General features: G+C 38.1%; 1 protein-coding gene across 1 annotated transcript in view; it reads left to right on the top strand.

Moving 5' to 3' along the window:
- Positions 1-22,995, top strand: part of FLT1 (fms related receptor tyrosine kinase 1) — a 205,990-nt gene that overhangs the window by 83,610 nt on the left and 99,385 nt on the right. Inside the window, exons 11-13 of the mRNA XM_044668966.1 lie at positions 7,724-7,873; positions 15,884-15,995; positions 16,195-16,303. Of these exons, the coding sequence (XP_044524901.1) occupies positions 7,724-7,873; positions 15,884-15,995; positions 16,195-16,303 (371 nt within the window). The remainder of the gene's footprint in view (positions 1-7,723; positions 7,874-15,883; positions 15,996-16,194; positions 16,304-22,995) is intronic.

A 22,995-nucleotide genomic window follows, 5' to 3' on the forward strand; every position in this document is an offset into this window, starting at 1 on the left:
GCTGTAAATCTTTGTTATTGAATTAAATTAAAGAACCTGTAGCAATCATGGGTTTAATGTTTGATAACTAACATTTAGCAATTAGAAAACTATTGCTAAGCGTCAAGACAGAAGATATTTCCCCCCACATCAGCATCACTGCATATATGTATATATATAGATATATATTGAAATTCCCCATTTTTATCACTTTGTCAAATAGAAACTGTTGTGATGAGTTTGTCTAAACACCTAGAAGATGTCCTTTTATTTCATCAACTTCTGTCACACTAATAGAGATTTCATAGCCCTTGTGTTTGTGGAATAGGTTGGAGGTTATCAAATAGTCATTCATTCCTAACTTTCAGCAGGCCTGAGATAAGTGATTGTGTGATTACAAAGCTCCAGAGCTCTGAAGCAGGCAGGTTTCTCAGGAGGAATATGTGACTGCCTTTTTCTGTAAACTGTCCATGAGGAAGAAGCCTGGTTTCATTCAGGGAAATAATCGAATATCCATATATAGACAACTAACTCGCTTCCCATCTTTCTGGGCAGTTAACTTGCTTTGTCCCTCCTAGGACGCTCCTGCTTAATGATGCAGAGTCTATTTTCTTGGAATTCAATTTTCTCCTCTTTCTTTCAGCATCATGTTGAGAAGGCTTAGGATTGATGGTACCCTGGCAAACCAATCCCATAGGCAATGTTTATAACATTTGCCCTCTGTAAAAAGAACTAGGAAGAGGGAGGTTGTGAGGTTTCTAGAGAGCTACCAGGGGGCTACCACTTCTTTCACCATGAATCAAACCACAGCTCATATCATTCACTTTCTTGGGAATTTTGGAAATTCCACTATCAGTAACATGCTTACTCGATTCATTATTTTTCCTCCTCATTTCCTCCTCAGTTCTACTCTAAATCAGTAACTGTATTACCACAGAAAGTACTGGAAGCCACATAGGCAAGTCTGGAGTCCTGAGCTAGAGAACAGTGATTCTAATGTGCCTTTTCTAAGTGAAGACATTTTCTGTGCGTTTCTGTGCAATATCTGTATAATATTGATGAAATCATGGATCAATTTGGTGAGGGGAGAGGCAATTGGATGTCCTCCCAATGACTTATGGGGTAGCCTTTATGCCTTCTCTATTCATGGAATAAGGAGAAGAAGCAATAATGCCATTCTAATGACCCATGATGGGAATTTGCCCAAACCTGTCTCATGGAAATAGGCCAATCCTGGGTGCATTGGTTCTATTTTTCAAATGGTGGGGTTTCCATTATTACCATAACATGAGTGAATAAGCTACTTTTTTATCTTCAGAGATAGTTTAGGACTTGGATATTATCATCATGATAGCATTTATATAGCACTCTAAGGTTTACATGTTTTTTATGTGTTAGTTCATTTGATCTTCTTGCAATTCAGTAAATTCTCTTTCATCCCCATTTTACAAATGAAGAAACTAAGACTTACAGATGTTGTGATTTGTTCTTGGTCTCTCAAATAATAAATGTCAGAGCCAGATTCCAAACTCGAATCTTCTAATCCTGTATCCAGGGCTCCCCCCCACCTTTTTTCCAAAGCACTGGGAAATAATGTGTTGGTCCTTGTGTTTTGAGATTCAGACCTACACTCTTGCAGTCTAAACATCACCCACACTTGATGAAAGACACACTGGAAATGGCTCAGATTTTGAGAGGATAAAAGTAAATCCTTGGGACTGTTAAAGATTAGGATAGAATCAAACAGAAGAGCAAAAAAGGAGGAGGAAGGAAGGAAGGGTTGGGGGAGTCAGGATCTTATTCTGAGTCTGAATGGGCTGTAAGGTTGACTGGAGCAGGAAACAGTGCATGCCAAGAAGAACACGAAAGGCTCTTGTCTAAACAGAGGTGGGTCAGGACCCATGGTCACCTCCACCATTGTCCAAAGAATGGAACCAAAAATGTCAGTCCTTAAAAACACCCTAAACTCCCCAGCTTCATCCAGAAAACTTACTGTCTTACCTTCACTATTAAAGGTAGAAGTCACCACTCAAGATTCTACAGTACAAACCCAATTCTTATACTGATCACCCTGAAGTCCCAGAACTTTTGCTTAGAGCAAAAAGTAATAGGGTTTATTCTAGCCCTGCTCCCCTCCCTAAATTTTCTCTCCACCTCCACAGCCTCCACAGTTCTTCCCCACCACTACCAGCCCACGAACAGAGTATATATATTGCTTTATTTATTTTTCAAGAAATGAGGGGGGAGACGATTTCTTATAAATTCTATTAATCTGATGGCTCCAATACATTATCTTCAGCATTCTGACATGATATCCACAGTAGCAAAGAAATGTTTATATCATAACTCTTCAATTGGCCAGCATGCCGTAGTCCCGTGAACCACTCACAGTCTGGCCTTCTGGCAAGGTTCCAATGGGTAGTTTGTTCTTTCTCCTTTTTTTAAAGGACATTTTACAGCCTTGATTTGATCTTTACTACTGTTGTAACCTTTTGTTTCCTGACTTGAAATGATTCAATATTCTTACAAACAGATTCTAATCACTTTAGCGCGTGCTGTAAAATCCCATTCAGGAGATAAAGCAGAGTTTTCAAAACAGTTTCTCAGCATCTAAAGGAGAAAAAAAAAAAATGGAAATTGTTCTCTATCTTGGGCTTTTCTGGATATTCTCCAGACTTCCTTTAAAGGGACTTCTTGTAGCAATGCATTCAAGATGAGACTATATAAAATAGATTAGCCTCATTTTAGGGTATTTTTACCCAAACTGTGTCAGAAATAATGCACACTTGAGAAAACAAGACCCCAAAGAAAGTAAATACAGAGGCAAGTGAAAGATTCTTCGTTTCTATTGCCCAGCCTTCCCTGGCACACCAAGCAAAGATGTCCATCAGAATGTAATAAATTTTAAAAAGTCTACAATTTAGCATTAAAAGTTTTTCATTAGGAAAACTCTTCAGCATGGGGATCAACAGGTTTGTGGTGATCAAAGAGTTCTCTTTCATCTAAAGTGCATCTTTTCCTTAAAGCATAATGATGGAGCATTTAGGCTATTTTTTTCTCACTGAATCCAAGAACTTTGAAGCTGGAAGAGACAGCAGCAGTTAACAAATTCAACTCATACCTGAAAGGAGTCCTCACTCTAACATGTAGTCATTAACCCCTTGTTGGATGCCAGTATCTTTAGGGATCTTATAACTAGACTGAATACAAAAGAAATCAAGGTTTTCCTATGGAGGAAGAAACTCTGGCTGGGTTTGCATTTGCAGTATTGGGAGGATCAGGGCAGCTAGGTGGTACTGTGGATAAAGTGCCAGTCCTCAAGTCAGGGTCATGATCCTGAATTCAAATTTGGCCATAGATACTTACTAGCTGGGTGATCTTAGGCAAGTCTCTTAATCCTGTTTGCCTCATGTTGCTCATCTGTAAAATGAGCTGAGGAAGGAAATGGCAAACCACTCCAGTATCTCAGCCAAGAAGACTCCAAATGGGATCATGAAGAGTCAGACACAACTGAAAAATGACTGAACCACAAAAATGGGCAAATCCTTTGTAACATATGATCAACAAAAATGGGTGGATCCCATGTCACCTAGGACTGTAGACCATAAGATCAGAGAATTAGAGCCAAAAAGGATCTTAAAAGTCAACTAGTGCAAACTCCTCATCTTACAGGAGAGGAAATTGATGTTTAGTTGTTTATTCAAGGATGACATTGAGATCTTTTGGGAATTTAAGAAAAATACTACTTGGGATAGAATGAGATCAGGTTCTTAATTACTTTGACACACCTATAATCTTGTTAGTGTGGGTACTCCCCTCAAAAAAAACCAGTGCAGATTGCAACCATTCTTTACTTTTTCATTCGGTGTGATTCTTCTCCATATCCTCCAACAAATCCTCAACAGATGGTTGATCAAACATGATGGGCCCCCAGTTCCAGTCCTTGGCACCTTTATACAGACAATTATTTAGAATGAAATATAGTGAGCTATCATCATATTCTCTGCAAGTCGTGGGGTCTTCAATGCCAAAAGGACACACTTTTATTTTGTTTTTGGTTTTCAGATGGAATATATAAAATAGGGTTGTACCAACAAAGACAGGTCATCCACAAGATAGGCATAATAATGACTTCTATCATGACCAGGCTCTATCCTGTTTACAACTTGCAGCCATATATTTTTATGAGATTATCACAGAATCACAAGATTTCAGGGCTGGAAGAACCATAAGGGTCTTTTCCGTCTAATCTGTTTCTAGACAATAATTGCCCCTAAAAAGTCCTAGATAAGTGTATATGCAGGCTTAGTTTAGAGTCCTCCATTGGAGGACAAATTACATCATAAAGTTAGTCAGTCTTTGGATAGCTCTAATTGTTGGGAAATGTTTCCTTAAATCTTGTTTAATCTTACTAACTCTTGTTCTCTTAACAATTGTATTTATCTGTTGGCATAGCCTATCATATATAGCTACTCTATAATTAAATGTATATATAACGAATAGATTTCCTTAAATTCTGAGATAACACTATGAACAATTCTTTGGTATTTAAATTCAACCCATTAATTTAATTCACTTACTATGAGCCCAAATATTTAATATAAGCCCATAAATGATATACTTAAGTAAAAATTTAGAATATTTTCTCTTTCTTAAGTGCTAAACAAACAAACAAACAAACACAAGAAGGTGCTGGCTTCTAATTCTCCTTGGTTTCCCCAAAATTCTTTGTATAGTTAATTTCTTTTCACCTAGCTAGGAAATGTCTAAGTCCAAATTTGAACCCAGGTCCTCCTGATTCCAGGACTGGTGCTTTGTCTATTGGGCTAACTGCTGCCCCCTTTACTATCTTATTCATCATTCTCAAGTGCAAAGTTTTCCAAACTTTTCCCTCCATTAACATATAGTTAATTATAGGAAAGCTATGGGCCTTGTCTACTAGACTGGAACAATTAATCATTTGTGTTTTAAAAATAAGGATGTCAATTTTATTCTTTTATCTACCAATATGCTAATCCAGAGTAGTCAGATTGATTTTTTTTTAAGCATGTACATGCTGGAAAAGGTACTACATATTTACAGAGTCAAATTATAGAGGTCAGATTTATGTTGGAGGCAAAGTAGCATTGTAGGTTCCGTTTGACGTGGAATTGGAAGGACTCAGTATCTTGTCTCAGATATTGGTTAGCTCTGTGGCCATGGACAAGTGTTTTAAAAGCTTAGATCTTCAGTTTTTCACTTGTAAAATGGCAATAATATGGACCTCATAAGGCTGTTATAAAGATAATATGTTGGATAGCGAGGTGGAGCAGTGAATAGAGTATCAGGTCTAGAGTCAAGAAGAATCATTTTCCTGAATTCAAATCTGACCTGACTCACTTACTGGCTGTGTGGCTTTGGGCAAGTCATTTAACCTTATTTGCCTCAGTTTCCTCACCTGTAAAATGAGCTGAAGAAGAAAATGGCAAACCACTCCAGTATCTTTGTCAAGAAAACCCCAAATGGGATCACAAAAAGCCTGAAAAAATTACTAACAACCGAACATGACAGCTAAGTGGCTCCAGAGAGAGAGAGAGAGAGAGAGAGAGAGAGAGAGAGAGAGAGAGAGAGACAGTCAGGACTGAAGATGGGAGGTCCTAGGTTCAAATCTGGCCTTAAACCTTCCTAGCTGCATGATCCTGGGCAAGTCCTTTAACTCCCATTTCCTAGTCCTTACCATTCTTCTGCCTTAGAACCAATAAAGTATTGATTCTAAGACAGAAAGGAGGGTTTTAAGAAAAAGACAAAATGTTATAAATACTAAAGCACTATCTAAATCTGAGTTATTATCACTCATAGTAAATTTATTCACATTTTACATAACATAGAGCTCTCAGAAGACTGATTTCTCCAGGAGATTTTCTTATTCTTTCTTTCACCCTAACTCAAGTAAGTCAGGAATTTAGTGGGAAAATGCTTACGTAGGAAAGTTACAAGTATTCCTTGGTTTTCAGGAGTTGAATCCTGGCAGTTTCTGTATTACCCAGGAAGCAGCTCAGTCAAGAGAACCTGAGAAGGGCTCGTTACCAGCTTAACTCAAGGAGCTTACAAACTAATAAATGGTGAGAGAGCTTTGCAGAATATAGAGCTATAACAGCTAGACCAGAATGAAATGAATAGGAGAAGTTAGGCAGGGTAACCCAGGAGGTTGAAAGAGTAAAGGTTCATTTCTAGGGAGAAGGATCAGGAAAGGTGTCATGGAACATTTGCTACTTGAGGTCAACCTTGAAGAAAGAGGATATCCATACGCAGATGTGACAGAGTCCCCCATGGGTCACAGATCATTGCATATCTCCCAAACAGCATGTCTTGTTAGTGATAATGATACTAATAGGAGATAGGGCCTAGATAGAGCTTTCCTTGGGAGGGGAAATTCTCAGATAAAGAAATTTTCTACCAGGATAGGTTGGTACCAAGATTTCCCTAGATTGATACTTTGAAACTCAAATAGAAATGGAGGTCATGACTCATCTGGATGTAAAGATTTGCTGCTGGCTGCCTATTGGTGTCATTTTAAAACGTAATGTTTCCTATGTTTGATTTTGGTTTTATTCATTTGGTTAAATGTTTCCCAATTGCATTTTATTCTGGTTCTGGCCATAACTCAAGAGCGTTGTGAGTAGAGTGCTTGACACCTCTCTCTACCTTAGAGCATTGAGAGATTGCGTAATCTGCTCAGGGTACTAGTGTTAAAGCCTCTCTGTTCACTACACCTGGTGCTTCTCAATAAAAAAAAAAAAAAAAAAAGATAATAACATCTTCCATTTCTGTAGTGCTTTAAGGATTATGAAGACTTTTCCTCACAACAAAAATGTGGATAGTATCAGTAATGTTCTCCCAGTTGAAAAGATGAGAAACTCAGGCTTAGAGAATTTAAGCGGCTTTCCCAGTCTTAAACATCTAATAACCATCAGAGCAAGAAGTCCAAACCAGGTATTCCAACCCCAAATCTAGCACTCGGTCCACCACGCCCTATCCTTACTGATCACTAATCAAGACCTACAGATGAGAGGTCCTGGGTTCAAACTTGGCCTCAGACACTTCCTAACTGTGTAACCCTGGATGAGCCAAATCTCCACTGCGCAGCTCTTCTGCCTTGAAACTGATACACAGTATTGATTCTAAGATGGAAGGTAAGGATTTTTTTTTTAAGTCACTGGGAAAGATTATGGATGGTTCATCCAATTCCCAACCACTAATAGAAAAAAAAAATCAAGTATCTCCCCTACTGAGAGTAGGTCAGTAGTGCCACATTTATGAAAGATGGCATTTTCCCCATGTTTTACAAGAAAAGCAAAAATCCAACCAAAATGACATAGTCTGCCAGAGGTCTCCAAATTAGAGTTCCATAACTGATATGTCATTCACATGGTCCTATTTTCATGAGTTTTATGCATATCAGTTTCTTAATTTTCATTTATTTATATCAGTCTTTAGCTAAAACTAATTTGTTTCAACCCCAGGGCAGTCTCCAGAGATGACATGTAGTACACTCTTACCCCGGAAATTTTTTTCCTTTCAATAGTTATAAATACCCCCACGCTATTGTACTTGGCATGCTGTATGCAAATGGAGGTAGGAGGTCTAAACTCATTAGGAAAGGGAGAGAGCCGAGGAGCATGGAGAAGACAGAGTAAAGCTAACGTTGATAACAGTGGCCTTGTCCAGAATAGGCCATGGGATTTTCCTTATCTCACTTTGGCAGGAGGTGCGGTGAGCTTCCTGTGCGAAATCAGGAGCGTATGCAGCTTTCCTCTCGTTGTTTGGCTTCCTCCTCTCTACAAGACGGTTCCCAGCACTGTGATTATCTCTGCATCTTCAAACATGGCACAATCTACTTCCTTAAGAGCTTGATGTATTCTTAAGGTTCAGGCAAATTCCCTTCCCCCCCCTAAATCTCTTTTCAAGTGCTGTTACATAGCCAGTGCCCAAATTGAGATTCTATTTTTAAGGTTGCACTTCCAAGTTACCAACAAGAAAAAAAAAATTCCCCAAATGGAAATGTGTAAAAACTGGGAAAACATAGCAACTGCAGGTCTTTATGGCTCATTGATATTATTTTGGGCTTTCAGGTGAAACCCATCTATGATCTTCCATTGCCAAAGTCTATAGAAATTATAGAGGGGCTGTGGCAGAATGACTAGCTGAAAGAATGCAAGGGAGGAATGTGTCTGAAGTCAAACAGGCCTGAGTTGAGCCATATGAATTTGGAGAGCAGGTCTCCTGTCATGCTTTGGGCTGGGGAACTTCTTAGTCTTACTTTGCCCTAATATAGATAGATTTGCATTCCCTGAAGACAAGGAGTGTGAGATTAACATCCTGGACCACAGCTACACCGTTCACATTGCTCTTGGCTTAGAAGAGAAATTAAAGGTCTCTTATTCCAAAACAAGAATATTTCTGCCATTCTAGATGTCAGTATCAAATGTTAGAGAAAAAAATTTAAGCAAAAGAAAAGTACAAGGTAAGGATGTCAAGCGTAAGGAGAGAGATGACATCTATATTGAGAAAACAGGAGCAACGTGATCTCGTATACTTGTTTTTAAACTTGATGTTGAAAATGCTTCAAAGAGGGGGAAAAGAATGGTGTTTAGTAAAGCGCACTCCTGCTTAAGAGGAAGTAAATTAAAAGTCTACTGAGATATTGGAGTTTTTGGCAAGTATTAGTAATGTAAAAAGAATTGGGAATTGTGTCCAGAGCCTGAGAATTATTTTTGGACAATGACATATATTACATATAAAACTCTTGCGCTAAAACAGTCTGCTAAAATGTTGGCTTTACCCTCAACAATCTGTCTCCAACCTCTTTTTCCAGACTTATTTCCCATTACTTCCCCTCATTCAACATTCTAGCCAAAAGTGAACTATTTTCTATTCCCTGTACACAACATTTTCTCTCTCCAACCTGTGTTTCGTACAGATTCACTCCTTCCCACCTCAAAACTGGGGAGTTCTTCCTCATCTTTTCCTCTTGGGATTCCTGGATCTATTTAAAGCTCAGCTAAAGATTTGAAGTCTTTGGGGATCCTCAATTTATTAGCACCTATAAATGTATTGTGTATTTTCTGTATCTATCTTGTACATACTTATCTGTATAGATGATTGTTTTTCTCCAGTAAAATTTAAGCTTCTTGAAGAAAAAATAAATAAAATATCGACTTTATCCTGAGCATTACTCATTCACTAATGTACAAGATATTTTTTTTCTGTTTACCAGTCATAGCTCCATTAATCAACTGATGGTTGAGAATACCATGTTATTTGTTTTTCCTTCATACATTACTTAGAATATTTGTCATTCCTTTTATATATTTTAATAGCATTTTATCATTCCTTATATAATTTTAAGCCCAATGTCAGATTTGTGAATTTTTTTCCCAGGTAAGCCCAGGTTTAGTGTTTTGATTTTTTTCAGGACACCATACTGGTGTGCCACATGACCATTTTCTAAAACAAATTCTTAGGCTATGGGTATAATTTCCCAAAGCGCCCCAAACAGTAGCACTGAGGGAAGCTTGTTGTCTCCGGGTAATCATTTCTCTTTGGACTTTGTGAAGGACCCTCTGAGTGGTTCTAGAGAAAATCTTTTGTGAGCCTATTTCTCTCTCTTTGGTGTTTTTCACAACATCAATCAATAGAATATCTCAGTAGTCAACATCCATCAAAAAATCTTGCATGATCTTGATGTATGTTTAGGAATACCTTGATGGAAACTATGCTTTTCTCTACTGAGGCAAATGCTTCCTTATAATCAATAATGAAAAACACAATGGAATCTTCTGTTTCCTATGCTTCTTGTCAACTGGATGTCTCTGAAAAAGTGCTCAATAGCAGAAAGTCATATGTGAAAAACCTGCCTAATCTTTTCTTATGTTTTCACTAATTGTACATACTAGATTTTTAAAAGCATATAAGATTCCATGGGATATTGGGGCTAAATGATGTCCAACCCTTCATCTCAGAGATGAGGAAGCGAAGGCTCAGATGAAGTGATTTGCTAAGAGCATCTCAAAGTGCAGAAGAAATTTACTGAATTTCATAAAAAGTCTACAATGTATGTTTCCATATGTACCTAATTACATTCCATATGTACCTAATTCCTATTAAAAAGGGGGCTGTCTTCTGTTATAAAGCCCATTCCTTTAAGATGTAAGGTGATCCCTTCTTTGTTAACATAACTTCAAAGTTGTTAAGTTTTGTTCTTTTTTTTTTAAGCAATATACACATTAGTATTTTGTGGTCTAGTTGGATATGACTTTTAGCTTTCTAATTATCTATTTTATTCATACCTTTCTTACAAAAGTTAGTGTGGAGTGGGTGCATAGCAAGGCATCCTGCCTTGGATTAAAAGTTCTGCCTCTGAGATATATATACATATATATAAAACTGCAAAGCATTTAGCCCTTCAGGAGCACAGGCAAATCTCTCAGACTATCCACTGAAAATTTGTTGCTGGGGCACATAGGTGACTCAGAGGACTGAGAGCCAGGAAGTCCTGAGTTCAAATCTGACCTCAGATACGTCATAGCTGTGTGACCCCCATTGCCTAGCCTTTACCACTTAAAATTTTTTTTTCAAATCCTTAACTTCTGTGTATTGGCTTATAGGTGGAAGAATGGTAAGGGTGGGCAATGGGGGTCAAGTGACTTGCCCAGGGTCACACAGCTGGGAAGTGTCTGAGGCCGGATTTGAACCTAGTACCTCTTGTCTCTAGGCCTGGCTCTCAATCCACTGAGATACCCAGCTGCATCCTCTTCCCCCATCTTCTATCTATTAATATTTTCATTTCAAATAATGTTTTCAAGTATCTTTGCATATACCAAATTGTTATACGATTATATTATCAGTCAATAAGTATTTATTAAGTACCTATTTACCAGGTAGTGTATTGGAAAGAGGGCTGAATTCATGGCCAAGACAGCCCAGGTTCAAGTACCATTTCTTACACATACTGTCCACATTGTCTGTGTGACTTTGGGTAAGTCACTTGCCTCTCAAAGCTTGAGGTGACACTCTAAGACTAAAAGTTGAAAAAAAGATGGCAATTTGCTTTGGCAAAATAAATTTTTNTATATACATATATATATATATATAAACAAGACTTCCAAAGAGATGGAAGCCAGATAACGGAGATTCTACTGAATTTATTTGGATAAAACTGAACAATTGTGTTGATAAAGTATTTTCATTCCATCTGTAGCCAAAAATGGATTGACTTTTGAGAACCATAGGCTGCCTCCTGCTGAAATGATTTGTGTAGGGAATCATGTTCTATCCATCTCTGCAAGTCACTGCTGTCTCAACCTAGTATTGGCTAAAGCCCATTGAACCAGGCAAAATCTCACAAAATCTCAGCTCTAAGTGCTTTCTTGTGAGAGAACATAAGACTGATCTACTTCCACATGCAACTTTGATCAGCATAGAATTGGTGATAGTTTTTTAAAAGGGAAAAAATATAATCCCTTTTAGAGTTCCTATTTATAAATGCTTGATAGGTCTTATTCTATTGCACATAAAGAGCCACCCTCAAAACCAAGAAGGTTTTGGGTTCAAATCTTGCCCCTGAATTATATATGACTGAGAATGTCACTGAACCTTCAGTGGGGCAGCTAGATGGCCAAGTAGATGATGATGATGATAATAATAATGAGGATAACAATAACTATAATTATGGCATCCAGTCACTTAATCCTATTTGCCTCCATTTCCTCATCTGTAAAATGAGCTGGAAAAGGAAGTGAGAAACCATTCCAGTATCTTTGCCAAGAAAAACTCCAAATAGGGTCACAAAGAGCCAGATGCAACCGAAAACCACTGAACAAGAACAACAACAACAGGATTTATATAATATTTTATGGTGTTTACAAAGAGCTTTGCATATTGTCTCATGTGATCCTCACAATGGTCCTGTGAGGTGGAGACTATTAGTATCCCCATTTTCCTGATGAGAAACAGACTGAGAGAGAGTAAGTGATTTGTCCAGAGTCTAGGTCCAATACTCTGTCCTCCTGAACTACCTAGCTACCTTCACTGTTGGACTTGGAAGTTGAACTCGGATCTCGGGGACACCTGAGATCAAATTCTGCCCCAGACGTTTGCTAGATGTGTGAGTTAGCAAGTCACTTAACCTCTATCTGCCTCAGTTTATTCATCTACAAAATGGAGGTAATAATAATAATAGAACTTTTCTCATAGGGTTTTTGAGAAGATCAAATAAGATACTACATGAAAGCATTTTGTTGAACCTTAAAGTGCCATATAAAATCCTAGTTATTCTTATTATAGCTATTATTACTTAATTTCTCAGTGTTCTAGGCAACCCTCTAAGGCAGTGGCTCCCAAACGTTTTTGGCCTACTGCCCCATTTCCAGAAAAAATATTACTTAGCCCCCTGGAAATTAAATTTTTAAAATTGTAATAGCAATTAATAGGAAAGATAAATGTACCTGTGGCTATCACCACCCCCCTGGATTGCTGTAGCACCCACCAGGGGGCGGTAGCGCCCACTTTGGGAATCACTGCTCTAAGACAATAAATTACAGAGAATTTCAACCTGTAGGATTTTCCCCTGTTTCATACCTTCCAATACCAGTGAAGTCACAGGTGTATAACTTTTCCCTATCCAATTTATAAAACTATCCCTTGATTTGGAGTGGCAATTCGAAAGGAATCCATATTTTCACAATATGAGAGTATTTGTATTATCTCTGTAGCTTTGCTCTTTGTATTTAAAATGACAAAGGAGCTATTCTCAATACTTCTCACACTAGACCTTCCAAAGTCACCTTTGTAGTAATATCCTCTTTCCCTGACCATATTCTTTCACCCTTGTTCCTCTGGTCTATTTTATGATAGCTGTCAAGAAGTGGCAGCAACTAATGAACTCCAAGTTCATATTTTGCAATATGTTTACTATAGGAACAAATTTCAGTGATATCACTCCCTACCATTCTATTATGTGAACATCACTCCCTAGGCTCTCATTACAAAGAAGACTTTATGGTTATTAAGTATTAATGACAGCATTAGAACAGAAAAAAAGAAGAAAGGTAGAAGTGTTGTACTCTAATTTTTGTGGTTTTCAATCACGTCCGATTCTATGTAACCACATTTGTATTTATTGGAATTGAGGAGGGGAAAATCCTTCTAGAATTCTGATGAGCCTGAATTAACGTATCATCTTTTGAAAATATTTTATTGATGCATTTTGTCTTACATCACAGTTATTTCTCATCCCCCTTTTCATTGAAATTTCTTCTTAATAACGTGTCATCTTGAAATAATTTGTAAGGTTTAAAGACAAAAAGGGAGGAAGAAAAGGACCTGCTCACATTTTCCCTTGCAAGGTAGAAGGACTGTGGATTTTTGCTTAAACAAGGTCTAGCGTTGTCCCCTGATTATAGTGGCTAATTGCATATACGCTCAAGAACTGTTTGACTAACTGATAGTACACAGTATACTCTGAAGTCAACTTCCAAAACAGAGTGTGGCACATGTTAACAGCCATCCATTTGTAAACCTGAGCTAACAGCAATGACTTTCAGTGACTGTTCTTTCTAAGGATGGCACACATGTATACCCATGTCAAAAATGAGTGCTTTTGTCAAGGTGGGAACTCCCTCTCCCAATGGAGGGATCCATTGATGCAAACATGGAGAGCACTTAAAACTCAGGGAAATTCAATGACCTGCCCACATTTACGCAGCCAGTAAGGTGTACTCGTCTTGACTCCAATGCCATATATACTATCTACTGTGGGTACAATAATGTTGACTTGCATTTTCTGTATTACTTTAAGTTTTACGATATTACTTTCCTCCTTACAACTCTATGAGGCTGCAATTGGTCCTCACAAGAACCCTGGGAGGTGGTACTATTAGGATTTACAGTTTGAGGTCACAAAGCTACTGAGTCACAAAACAAATAAGTTGTGAGACCAAATTTGAACCCAGGTCTTCCTAACTCCCAACCTAGGATTTTGTGCATTATGGTGCCACCTAGCTGCCTCAATAAGATCTCAAGAAATTGGTGAATTACCCAAAATGACAAAGCTATAATTTCACTTATTCAAGAATTCCAACTTGGGCTACAAATTGACCCTCCCACAGCTGAGTCACCTCTAATGATATAGAAGGGGAAGCATATTGGTGCCTATTAGCACACACAGACTATACAGTGGCTAAATGATCCAGCTATCCAAAAGAATTCCTGAGAGGTCTCAGTGACTTTCTTTTCTTTCTTTCTTTTTTCTATTAAAAAAATAAGCAAGGAAAGGTTTTCAGGGTAATAAAATTTAGTTTCCTTCTTGAATGGCTTTGGCCAAGACTTGTGAAAAGTGAGTCATCAGTTGGATCCACCAAAGGTCAATGCGGAATTTCAGACTCTATTGGTTGGAGCTTCCAGACTATTGGGTTTGTAGAAGTAGAACAAAGTGAAAAATTAAAGGAACCTTGAGTTCAGATGGATAAAAGAACACAGGAAATGTGTCCTATGTTATTAATTCTGTAAGACAGCAAAACTCTGACAACGGCAATGTTTAACAACATTTCCGTTAAAAGTGTTTTGAAGGCACCTTAAGAAACTTGAGTACTACAATGGAATAAATGTATGACATAAGCAATAATATTTAATCACAAAGTTACTTACTGCTTGACTGACTCAGTTCCCACACCCAAAAGAAGTTTAATTCTCACGTTCCACTTTCCCATCAATTGACCAAAATGTGCCTCTCCATGTTAATTTTAGATTCTTCCTTGACCTTTGAATGTCTACTTTTATTCCTCTGAAGCACTTAAAAAGGAAGATATATTAGTAACAGCCTAAGATTAAAATCACTGTTTTATTTATAGATATTTTTAAGCCAGTGCTGGAAATCAGGCTGAATTAGAGAACTGGCCCTTCTAGTCTATCCCATCAGGACCATTTCACATTGTATAATTCCCTGACACAGAGTGAAAAAAGGAAGGAAGGACTGTGAATTAATTCTCACTTCATACTATCTGGCTAAATGTTTCATGAGTGTTTCTGGAACCTAAAAATACAACTTACAAAGATGAATTGAAGGGTTTGTCATTTTTCTGTACCCTTGAGGTACCTACATAACACAGATTAGGAAGATACATAGAATCATCCCAAAATATGAATTCTGATTTTTTGAAAAATGAATCTTTGAATTGTACTGGAAACTTGAATCAAAAAACCTGTATTTGGCATATCCAACAACAAAATTAGCTTAAAAAGTATAATCGTTATAGTCTGTGTTGTTTCCATTTCTTTGCATTGGCACTGCCTGTCATCTGGGCATAAAGCTGTTTTAGAATATAAACTAGAGGGTAAGAGCATTTTCTGTATATAACATCTCTTTTAAAAAAATACAATTTTATAAAGTGCTCCCAAATAACACAAAAGTAAACTGTTAGTTTCCTGACTTTTCATACATATTTCTTTAGGCCTATCACCAACCCAAGCAGCTGGAATGAGAACACACAAAATTGTGTTGTCTGTTTCGTTTTTATTGTCCATTTAACCATAACTTCCTAGAATCTCCATTTCTAGGTTAAGAAGCCCAGTGACTCAAAGTCTATCATTTACGAAAATCCACATGACAATCTTGTATCAGAATTGTTAGTCCGCTAGCTTTTTGTGTGTCTTTTTCCCAGTCTGGGATTCAAACCTTTGACATAGCTCATCATCCTCTTTGAATATATTATAAATAGAATCATCGAGCAGATTCTTCTTCCCAACTTTGGCTCACCTGATGTACCCATACCAAGACTGATGAGCAGAACAAGACCTCAGCAAGCATGTGATCTAGGGGTCAGCCAAACAAATAGCCACTGCACCCCTTCCTCTCATTGATCCTCAGACCTGGGTGGGACGTGCAGTCCCTCACCTCGGGCTTCATGGCATGTAATTATGACTCCGGCAGCACGAGACAAATAAGCATGAATCGCTCATTTGATCTGGATGGAGAGGCTGTGAGTCTCCTGAGAAACTGTTTTCCTGTTATTTTTCCATTATTTCTGGGGCTCTGCATGGAGATGGCCTTCCGATAATTGCCACCTTTTGCTGAATGAATGGAACAACAGAATCGTGTTAGTGGTTAGAGAGCCTTTTGGGGACTATTCAAGCAACTTCTTGTTCTAATGCCAACTAAAGTGACCTTGTCTTTTCCAGATTGCAAGCACTCTGGTTGTGGCTGACACCAAAGCTTCTGGAATCTATAGCTGTGTGGCTTCCAATAAGGTTGGACACGTGGAAAGAAACATTAGCTTTTATGTCACAGGTAAGCCACATTTCTTCTACCATCAAAGGTGGCTTTTGAAACCTGCCCCCCTTTTTGTTAGGATTTAAGAAATCCAAGATCATGAATTGTTATAATTGGAGAGAGATAGTCACACTTTCAATAGCTTCATTCTAGGGGGTCAGCCTAGGGAATATCTAGGAAATTGTGTTTTGGGAACAATTATACGCAAGCTTTAGATTACCTTAAGAGTCAAAAAAGCGGGGTGGGGAGCAACTAGGTGGCTCAGTGGGATGGAGAGCCAAGCCTAGAGAGAGGAGGTTCTGGTTTCAAATGTGTTCTTTCAGATACTTCCTAGCTGTGTGATCCTGGGCAAGTCGCTCAACCCCCATTGCCTAAGCCTTACACTTCTGCCTTGGAACCAATACAAAGTATTGATTCTAAGACAGAAAGTAAGGGTTTAAAAAATAAATAAAAGAATCATTGTGTGAAGATTATTTCACAGTGACTTGGAGCCTTTGGATAAAATCAAGTGATGAATTATTTTTTAGAATTTTTTCTTACAATTTGGAACATTAATAAATCATGTTTAATAATATTTTCTAATCAAGAAACTAATGGCTCCTTTGACAATAAAAGAGGAGCATATGAGCACCATACATGGAAACAGAAAGCCTGGTTTCAAATCCTACTTTAGACATTTCTTAGATGTATGATCATGAGACAGTCACTTAACCTCTCAAATCTGTAGTTTCCTCAGCTATAAAATGGAGATGATAATACTACCTGTCTCACAGGTCCTTGTTAGGAAAGCAGAAATCTTAAAGTGATATACAAATGGCAGCTATTATGGATAAATCTGTTTGGGCTCTTGTTACTGTTTTCCCACATTTTGTGGTACAAACATCTGCCGTTCTCTGGATCTAGTATTTCTGAATCAGATTGATCCATAGGTTAAAAGGGATAAAATAGGAGTTATTTCTTGGGTCCCAAGAGTATTTTAGAGTATTTCTGGACACAAGAGATATGTTATATTCATTAAAAAATGATAGTTTCTGCAAATTTTATATAGTCCAAGCTCTACAAATTGCCCTCTCTGTGCAACTCTCTTGGCACAGGAAGGATGTAAGGAGCTCAGAGTATGAAAACAATTGCCCAACTCTACCCCCTCCCCCTCCCAAGAAAATTCTGAGGAAGTCTGGGCAGGGAGCCAGCTCCCTGGAAACTTCACACTATACATACTCTGCAGAGTAAGTTATGAACAGAGTTTCTTCAATTTCTCCAGAAAGATCCTCTTCCCAGTTCTACATGGGTAGTAGAGTTGTGTGAGAGGCCACCTGATAAGCTAACACAGTAGTGGAGAAGCTGCTTCAGAGAATAGAAGAGCGTTGAATTTAATTGCTTAAAAACTATTTTGATGTTCGGTTGTTTCAGTCATGTTTGGCTCTTTGTGACCCCATTTGGGATTTTCTTGTCAAAGATACTGACATGGTTTGTCATTTCCTTCTTCAGCTCATTTTACAGATGAGGAACTAAGGCAAATAGGGTTAAGTGATTTTCCCAGAATCACACAGCCAGTAAGTGTCTGAGGCGAGATTTGAACTCAGGAAAATGAGTCTTCTTGACTCCAGGCCCAGCGTTTTATCCATTGTACCACCTACCTATCGTAAAAGGTGTTGTAGAGAGCTTCTACTCCAGGCGTTCTTGACCTGAAGTTTCTGGACTTAAAAAATATTTTGATAATTATTTCAACTGATTTCCCTTGTAATCCATGTATCTTATTGCATACAAATAAAGACATGATTCTGAGAAAAGGTCCCTGGGCTTCACCAGCCTGCTAAAGAGGTCCAGAACCCCCCAAAATTAAGAACCTCTGATCTAGTCAATGCTCCATATTTTACAGATTAGGAAAGTGAGGCCCAGAGATGAGACTTGGCCATGAGTCGAAGGCAGAACTGAGGCTATGACCCAGTTTATAGCTTCTTGGATTAGTGAAGAAAAGCTCAAGACAAGACTACTTTATGGCCATTCTAGTCAGCAAAACATGAGCATGATGTTCATCCCAAATGAGTGGAGGAATGAAGTTCTTCCCAAATACTTTTGTGGATAAACTTGAGATGGCTTAGATTGGTGCAGCTTGAAGGTTCTGGCAGACCCTTTGCCTGCAAACAAAACAAATACTTTCCACAAGGGACAGCCTTGTATGTGCTGGGAATCACAGAGCAGAAAACTACAAGACAAATGAGTGACATGGTCCCTGACTTCAAGAAGCTGTAGTTTGGAGGAGGAGAATATCTTACCTTTTTGTCACTCTTCAAAGGGGTTATTTGGTCTCCAAGATAATGAGAACCCCAACATTAAGCCTATCCTATTTAGTTTTTAGTTGCTATTTTGCCCAAGGAAGAGTCCAAGTGGAGAAAAAATTGACCTCCTAAGCTCAGGAAGAATTCTTCCCATTTCCCTCCTGTCTCACCACAGAATCAGTCACAGGATTACAGAGTTAAAATGAACTCAGGGGCCATTCATATAGTCCAACCCATGCTGAAGAAAGAACCCAGTTTACAACTCATGTGATGTGCTTCAAGATTTCTAGTAAGGGGAAGATTTCTGAGGCTTCCCACTCTGTTCCTTCAATCAAACCTAAATTTGTCTCTTTTTACCCATTCTTCCTAGTTCTGGAAACTGAGGGTAAAACAAAATGATTCCAATCTTTCCTTCCATATTGCAGTCTTTTAACAGTCTTGAAGCCATCTCATACCCTTCTCATAGTCTTCTCTTTTCCAGACTCAATATCCCTAGTTCCCATGCTAAGCCTTACAGTATTGCCTAATTAAAAATCTACAAGAAGAGGGGCAGCTGGGTAGCTCAGTGGATTGAGAGCCAGGCCTAGAGACAGGAGGTCCTAGGTTCAAATCCGGCCTCAGACACTTCCCAGCTGTGTGACCCTGGGCAAGTCACTTGACCCCCATTGCCCACCCTTACCAATCTTCCACCTATAAGTCAATACACAGAAGTTAAGGGTTTAAAATTTAAAAAAAAAAATCTATGAGAAGAATCAGTAACTTCCCTCTAGTGACTTTCTTACTAAAAGGAATTCTGAGAACACTGGAGTGAAAGGTCCTTTTGAAATCTATTGTCACCCTTCTTGCTACACTTGCTTTTTACCAATGAAATCTGGTTTTTGTTGCCCCCTAGCCCCATAATGATTCAAAGTTGCTTTCTGAATCAAAGAAAAATGATTATTATTTTTAATAATGATAACTCTTAGTATAGAGTATCTTCTTACACAAGGCAATGAGGTTTTGAGTATTATTATCCTTATTTTACAGATAAGGAGCCTGAGGCTTTTAGAGAGGATAAGTAGCCTCCATCATTACACAACCAGTAGATAGCAGAGTTAATCCTTGAAGTTAGGTTGTCCGGTCTTATGTTTAGTATCCTTTGCATGCTCTCTGTTACATATTTTAGGATCTTCTGCCTGTACAATCCATTAGAATCCTCTCCTAATTCAGTCTCCCCCTCTTCTTCAAAATACCCTGAATTCTGGCAGATCAGCTTGTACATAGCAATCAAATCAGCTACATCTTACCTCTGCGATCCTTTGTCTTCTCCCTTTGAGTCATGCCACCAGGTTCAGTGCATGCCTAAAACTGTTTCTTCTTCCCAACTGATAAACTGTATCTCTTTGTTTCTTAAAACATAATTTAGAACTTTCCTTCCCCTTGAAGTCTTCCTAGACTAAGCAGGACTTAAGCCAAACAGTTGGTCCCAGACAATCAAATCCTTACCAATAGTAATTTAAACACTGGGATTCCTGGAGGGAGTTCATTCCTTTGAATTAGGGATCCCCACTTTCCCTCACCTCTTGGACCATATAACACAAGGGGGTGTATAATAGACTACATAGACAAGAGATATTCGGGATGAATGTTAGGTTAGAGTGAGACTATTCATTTTAGACCCTTTGGAATTTGTTTTTTCTTTGGCAGTTGGAAGGTAGATTTGGGAAGATGAATTCAAATCCACTCTCAGATACTTTACCGGCAGTGTGGCACTGGGCAAATCACTTAATCTCTCCATGTCTCAGTTTACTCATCTTTAAATAAGGTTAAGACTAATGGGTACCTCACAGGGTTTGGGTTTTTTTTTTTTTGAGGGTTGCTTAAAGCTCTATATAAATGTTAACTATTATTATTAGCTATTATTCTTTCTATCAGCATAACTTGTCTACTACCATAACTCCTTATCCTCTGGTGGACTATCAATGTGAGACGGCAAAGTCTGTCAAAAAGCCCTATGTAGAAATGTTAGCTTTTATTTTTATTTTTAAAACCCTAATTAAGAAAAAAATCCTTTCAGAATTCATCAGCTACCTTTAGAATCTTTTTAAAAATTTATCTATTTCTTGTCCATGAAATATATAAAGAGAACTTAACCCTATTTACCTCAGTTTCTTCATCTGTAAAATGAGCTGGCAAACTATTCCAGTGTGTTTGCCAAATCTACATAAAATGTCAAATGGGGTCACAGTCGGACAAGACTGAAAAACAACTGAACGAAAAACCAGAAATGCAAACCATAGGATGCTTATTTTCAAGAAGCAGATAGCTAACCTAAAACAGTTGAATTTCAGGAATAGCAGCGGTATCTACTACAAAATGAGCCAACTACAAAACATATTTATCCTTCTCTCTTTCCTTCTGTGTGTGAGTGTGTGTGCGTGTGTGCGTGCGTGTGTGTGTGTGTGTGTATGTGTGTGTGTGCACGCTCGATCTCCTTTGCTGGCACACAGCATGACTATGGGTGTGTTTGCAATTACTGAGGGTGAAACAGGAACAGCACTACCTTATCTCCCTGGTTTCCCAATGTCACTAAATGCATTTTATTTTGAGATTCCTGGTGGTGCTTGGCAAAGATAAACAAAATCTTCCATCAGGAAACCTGGGAGCTATTTCCACAGGAAGTTTCAAATCACTAAAGTAAATAGAAACTCTCTTACATGATCTCAGTGGTGTTACTTAGCTTTACTTGGGCTCTTACCCCTGGGATGAGACATAAAAAATCTAGAATTTGAGATATTTAAAAAAAAAAAAACCCTCAATTGGAAGTTCATGCTACTTCTGCCCTAATGCCTACGGGAGAAATTGGTGTGTTTATCTATCTCGCTCCATATCACCATGCCTGATACTATATATAAGTATATTTATGTAGATATGTAACAAACGATTCTGTGTTCTAGTATATTTAATTCTAATATCTTATTGTCTGCAAGAGTAAAAAATTTGGTTTGCTTTCCAATCCTCCTCTCAGAAGCATGAAAGCTTTCCTTGGTCTCCGTTCTCCGTGAGCATTGACAGCTTCATAAGCTCCAGCTACCCACATGTTCCCAGGTTTCAAATGAATACTTTGGCATTTCTTCAGACGATAGTTTATAATAAAGCCCAAACCCAGAAAATCAGAAAAACAAGCAAACTGAGATTTAGGAAAAGAGTTGATATAATATCTAATTTTGGACTATTGTCCCCTTAAGGTTTAAAGGTTTCTTTATAGCTTTGTGTGCAAAAGATAATAATAATAATAGTATTACATGGTGCTTTTCATCTTCAAAGCTTTTTGCAAAATGTTGGGCCAAATTCTCTCCTCACATACTGACAAGCTATTCGGTAACAAGCAGTGGGGTGGTGCCAGAGCCATTAACTAATTATTCTCCAGCACACCCTCATGAGGCATGCAAGACTGACAGGGTGGTTTGGTAGAGAGAGGCCTGGATTACAGTCCTGGCTTTGTCACTTCCCGATGAAGACCAGACCGTGGGACCCCGGACAACCCTTTCAAGAATTCATTTCCTCATTAGCAGCATGAGAATAAATTAAACATTCATTCCCTACCTTACCTCCTATTGGTCGCAAAGATCAGATGAGATAGTAATCTATGTAAAATCCAAGCATAAATTGGTCTTCAAATGTAGGTTGCTATTTCAGAAGTCAAGTGATTGGTTTAAGATGAAATTGATAGAAAAAAACAACAGATGAAATTGATAAGGAAAATTGGGATTGAGAAGGAGAGGCCATCAGGTATAGCTGGAGAAGCAGGAATTTATGATAGTTGACAGGTGGCAATAGATGTCGATATTGTCACCATAGGTAAGTTCATTTATTGACTAGAAAATTTGGATTTTAAAAGTACTCTTTTTTTCCCCCTAGAGATTTTTCCAGAAATCTATGCTATTTTCATAAAGTCATAGAATGCTTGCTTGAACTGGAATGGAATTTAGAGACTTGCTCATTTTCCAGATCAAGACCCTGAGCAACTTGTTAAAGATTTCACAGCAAATTAGTAGGAGCAAAATCAAGACTTAGATCAATAAAGGTCTCTTGATTCTGGGGCCAGATTGTCGTTTCCCATTCTGCTACCTCCCAATAATTGAGTGGATAGTTAAACATTTTCTGAACAAAAGAGCATCATAAGTGTAGAGAAGGAAGGGACCTTGTGAGCCATCTAGTCTACCTCTCCCCTCATTTTACAAGTGAGGAAATTGAGGCTCTGAGAGTTTAATGACTTGTACAACATTACATAAGTAGTACGTCTTAATTCAGACCCAACACTCTAATTTCAAATGTATTGCTCTTTCCACTAGAACTACACTGTCTGCCATCTCATTTCCTCTCAGTGACTTAAGTAGAAACCATGCAATATTTCCTTTATCAAATAGTAAATATGGCATTCCCCAGTCA

The sequence above is a fragment of the Gracilinanus agilis genome, chromosome 3 (genome assembly GCF_016433145.1).
Source record: "Gracilinanus agilis isolate LMUSP501 chromosome 3, AgileGrace, whole genome shotgun sequence".
NCBI classification, from domain to species: domain Eukaryota; kingdom Metazoa; phylum Chordata; class Mammalia; order Didelphimorphia; family Didelphidae; genus Gracilinanus; species Gracilinanus agilis.